Consider the following 4,464-nt stretch of genomic DNA (forward strand, 5'->3'; position numbering starts at 1 on the left):
GGGGGGGGGGGGGGGGGGGGGGGGGGTGGTTTTTGCAAACAACAGGGCTGGGCTGAGGAACTGTTCGTTCTTGGTGCCCATCACTGACTACTGGCTACAAGGGTTTTGGTGGCAATGTGTGTTTCAGGAGGAGACTGCAGTCATCGGAATGCCCAGGCTCCCAGGAAATCCTTTTTCTACAGAGCCTCGAGGAATTGGGCACCCCTCTGGGAGCTCAGCAGCAGGAGCAGGAGCAGCGGAGTGGCCAACCCTTCCACCGGGTATGACAGATAGACTCCAGTTCCCCCTCCTGATCCTCTCCTGCCAGCAACCACTCTGTACTCTTCTGTTTCATCAGCTACTGAGTCTCTCTGTGCCCGGACCTGGCTCGGGCTCCATCTGAGTCCATCTGAATCTATCTTCTGTGGCCCTCTGTCTGCTTTCCTGTCTGAATGCGCTGTCCTGGACACTTGCTAGCCTGCCTCTGTCTCTTTCTGTAACATTGTTTCTTCATTTCTATGTCTGTCTCTCTGTATTGATGCGGGTATGTCTGTCCTCTCCCCCTTATAAGTCCCCTATCTCTCTGGACCTCTGGAGGCTATGACCACTTCTTTCTGTGGGTCCTACAGTTCTCAGAGTTAGAACTGCACTTATTATTTGTGGGAATAAACTAGGCATCTGGTACCCTGAAAGACACAGTGGCTCTCTAATTTTAATAGGAATAGTAATTGAGAAAGGATAAAGAGCCAAGAGTGTAGGTGAGTTGCTGCAGGCCTGGGGCGCGCACATATGTGTGTGTGTGTGTGTGTGTGTGTGTGTGTGTGTGTTAATTCCCAGCAATAAAGGAGGGGCCTGGGAAGAGGGAGATACAGAGGACCCAGCCATTGCTCAGATTTGTGCATGAGGGAATATAATTGGGGAGTGGTGTCCCAGGATCTAAGGACCACTGAGGACACACAGGTTTGAGAGAAATCCCTGGCTCTGTAAGCTAGTATCCTTCACTCCAGAGAGAGCTCCAAGCCTCATGGGTGAAGATCTCCTGAGCTCATACCCTAGCTGCCCAGGAGCTAATCTGACTCTTCCTGTTAGAGAGTCTTTTAAGAGTGAAAGAAAGGCTGAGAGGAAGAGTTTGTGTCCAGCCTTTCAGGCAAGTAGCAGGACCCCACCCTATTCCATCTCCTATATTTATCCACCCACATCTCTGAAGGCTTTCTCCCCTGACACCTCCATTTTAAGTCAGAAAATAGAAAGAGCAGATGCTCAACTCCTAGATCTTCCTCACTTAGCAGCTGATGGATCGATCTTCTCTTCCTCCATATCAGAAATAAAACTGCCTTACAGTTGCTGCCATTAGAAGAAACACATTAGGCTGCCCAACCTGGAGGCTGGCACATAACATGGCAGGCACATAATGTGACTTTGGGAAATGGCTTTTCTCTTCTGATACTCTCTTTTTTTGCCCAGACTCTCTTTCCCCTCATGTGACTCAGCCCCTTTTAGTATTGTGATTTCTTCTCTCAACTTTCCCCAGAGGCTCCGTACTTACTATGTCCCTTCCTCCACTCATCTGATCTTAGGCCTATCCTTAATATTCTCTTTGCCTTAGTGTTTGGGGTTCTTGTTTTTCCTCCTTCTTTTTTTTTTTTCTTTTTTCTTTTGGTTTTTTGAGGCAGGGTTTTTCTGTGTAGCCCTGGCTGTCCTGGAATTTACTCTGTAGACCAGGCTGGCCTCAAACTCAGAAATCTGCCTGCCTCTGCCTCCCAAGTGCTGGGATTAAAGATGTGCACCACCACCACCCCCTCCCGGCTTGTTTTTCCTTCTTGTGGGACTCCTCCAGAACCTGCAGACCAAAAGTCTGATTCATTAGGGCTATACAGGGGCTGCAGACAGATATCTATAAGCACAGTCTCTTTCTACAATTGACTTTTTCACACTGTAAAGGAATTTACAGTATGCGTGTGTGTGTGTGTGTGTGTGTGTGTGTGTGTGCATGTATGCATGCCTTCATATGCAGGTGTGTGTGCATGTGCATGCAGCCAATGCCTGGCTGGTTGCTGGCATCTGAATTTCTGATCCTTTCACTTGCATAGCAAGCACTTTTGTCCACACAGCCACCTCTGCAGCTCTGACCTTCTAAACTGCAACTTGGCCTCTGCCTTCCACCTCACCGCAGTGATGGATACTCTCCTCTATTTCCCCTTTGTTTTGAGTTTATCTACTTTATTTTATTCCAGATAGGTCTACTTATGTACCCTAGGCTGACCCCTTCACTCCTCCTGCCTTTGCCTCGTTAGCTCTGGGATCACAGGCCCACACTGCACTTTTTCTGTTTTGCCTTGTCCTCCCTCTTAAAGTGTAAAGATAACAGGTGTGAACGACCACCCCCGACTCTGGCTTGGTTTTTTTTTTTTAAAAAAAAAAGAGATAAGTAACAAAACCAAAATCAAAACCAAAACAAACAAAACTACTTCCCATCCCAAGATTTACAACATCATCAACATCTTCATCCCTGCTGACTGCTGACAATGCACTTCCTCTCCTTCCTTCCTTCTCTGCCTTCCTTCCTTCCTTCCTTCCTTCCTTCTCTCCCTTCCTTTCTTTCTCTCCCTTCCTCTCTCTCTCTCTCTCTCTCTCACTCTTTCTTCCTTTCTAAAGATGTGTCTATTGAGACTGGATGGCACAGACTGGCCTGGAGCTCTTGTTATATAGAACATTCTGGTCTATAAAGGATTTCCAGACTGCCTCTGCCTCCGAGTGTTGGCATTTAAGGGTGTGTGTCACCAACCTCAGACTAACTTTTTTCTTTTTCCATCTATTTATGTGCCACACATGCCACTGTGTCTGGGTGGAAGTGGGGGGACAGCTTTCAGGTGTTGGCTCTCTCCATCCGTTATACAGGCTTTGGGGCTCAAACTTAGGTCAGCGCAGGCTTTATTCATGGATGTCTCTTTGGGGTCCCCCTTTTCATCATTTCCTTCCCACCATAGGTAACATCAGGATGAATTTTATCATTCCCCTTTTTAAAAAGTATTTGTTTAACACAAACATTACTGACAATGTAATATATTTTTATGGCTGAATTTTAAAGCAATGATGACATATTTTATAAAATGTTCTAGCTCCTTCTTTTTCTTTTCTGTTTGGGTCTAGGCTGACTACAAGCTCGTAATCTTCCTGCCTAAACTTCCTCTGAACCAAAATTTACATAGGGGTACCCTCATGCCCAACAACATAGCTTACAACACTTAATTTACTTTTTATCTCTGTGTTGTTGCAAATTGTTACAATCACTCATTCATATTTAATTTATACTTGCTTTTTGAGACAGGGTCTTATGTAGCCTAGGCTAGATTGGAAGTCTCTATGTAGTGGAAGATGACCCTGAACTCCTGATCTTCCAGTCTCTACCTCTCAAGTGCTGAAATTATGCGCATGCAGCACCTTGCTGGTTCTCTGTGGTACTAAGGCTTTGGTTATGCTGAGCAGGCACTCCACTGACTGAACTACATCCTTAGCCCTATACTTTTCCCCTGTAAGTTTATTATTATGGGAAGCATATACCAAGGCTCACACATGGAGGTCAGAGCACAATGTTTTCTCCTTCCACCATTCCATGGGTTACAGGGATAAGACCTGGGTGCAATCCTGACAGGACACATCACCTGCACCAGCCCTTGTTGTGTTTCCTATTATTTTATTTTTGGTTTTTCTAGACAAAGTTTTTTTCCTGCAGGTCTCACTGTTCTGAATTAGCTCTATAGTCTAGGCTGGCCTCAGATTCACAGAGATCCACCTGCCTCTACTTCCCTTTTTTTTTGTTTTTTTTTGTTTTTTTTTTTGGTTTTTCAAGACAGGGTTTCTCTGTATAGCCCTGGCTGTCCTGGAACTCACTCTGTAGACCAGGCTGGCCTGGAACTCAGAAATCTGCCTGTCTCTGCCTCCCAAGTGCTGGGATTAAAGGCATGAGCCACCACCACCCGGCCCTGCCTCTACTTCCCAAGTGCTGGAAATAAAGGCATGTACCACTGCTGTCTGGCCACTTTGTTTCCTCCTCCTCCTCCTCCTCTTCTTCTTCTTTTGTTTTTTTGAGACAGGGTTTCCCTGTATAGCCCTAGCTGTCCTGGAACTCACTCTGTAGACCAGACTGGCCTCGAACTCAGAAATCCACCTGCCTCTGCCTCCCAAGTGCTGGGATTAAAGGCATGCGCCACCACCGCCTGGCAATTCCTGGCCTTTTTAAAAAGAAAGTGTCTGCATGTGTTGTGGGTATGTGCAACGGAGTACCGTGTTTGAGAAGGGACTCAGAAGAGAGCCTTGGATTCCTGAACCTGGAGTTACAGGTAATTGTGACCTGTCTGCCAACATGGATGCTGGGAACAGAACTCCAGTCCCCTGAAAGAGCAGTGATCACTCAGAATGGCAAAGCCACCTTTCTCCAGCTCTGACCTTTGTTTTCTCTCCCTCCCTTTCTCTCTCTCTCTCTCT

General features: G+C 46.5%; 1 protein-coding gene and 1 long non-coding RNA gene across 6 annotated transcripts in view; one reads left to right on the top strand and one right to left on the bottom strand.

The window, feature by feature from the left end:
- LOC116093138 overlaps nucleotides 1-4,464 on the bottom strand; it is a 23,373-nt gene that overhangs the window by 9,759 nt on the left and 9,150 nt on the right. The window lies entirely within an intron of this gene.
- The window catches only part of Arhgef2 (Rho/Rac guanine nucleotide exchange factor 2), a 42,058-nt gene that overhangs the window by 1,639 nt on the left and 35,955 nt on the right, over nucleotides 1-4,464 (top strand). For all 3 annotated transcript variants that reach the window (XM_031374405.1, XM_031374406.1, XM_031374407.1), the window contains exon 2: nucleotides 128-260. In XM_031374405.1, the coding sequence (XP_031230265.1) occupies nucleotides 128-260 (133 nt within the window). The remainder of the gene's footprint in view (nucleotides 1-127; nucleotides 261-4,464) is intronic.

This window comes from Mastomys coucha, unplaced genomic scaffold (assembly GCF_008632895.1).
Source record: "Mastomys coucha isolate ucsf_1 unplaced genomic scaffold, UCSF_Mcou_1 pScaffold16, whole genome shotgun sequence".
NCBI classification, from domain to species: Eukaryota; Metazoa; Chordata; class Mammalia; order Rodentia; family Muridae; genus Mastomys; species Mastomys coucha.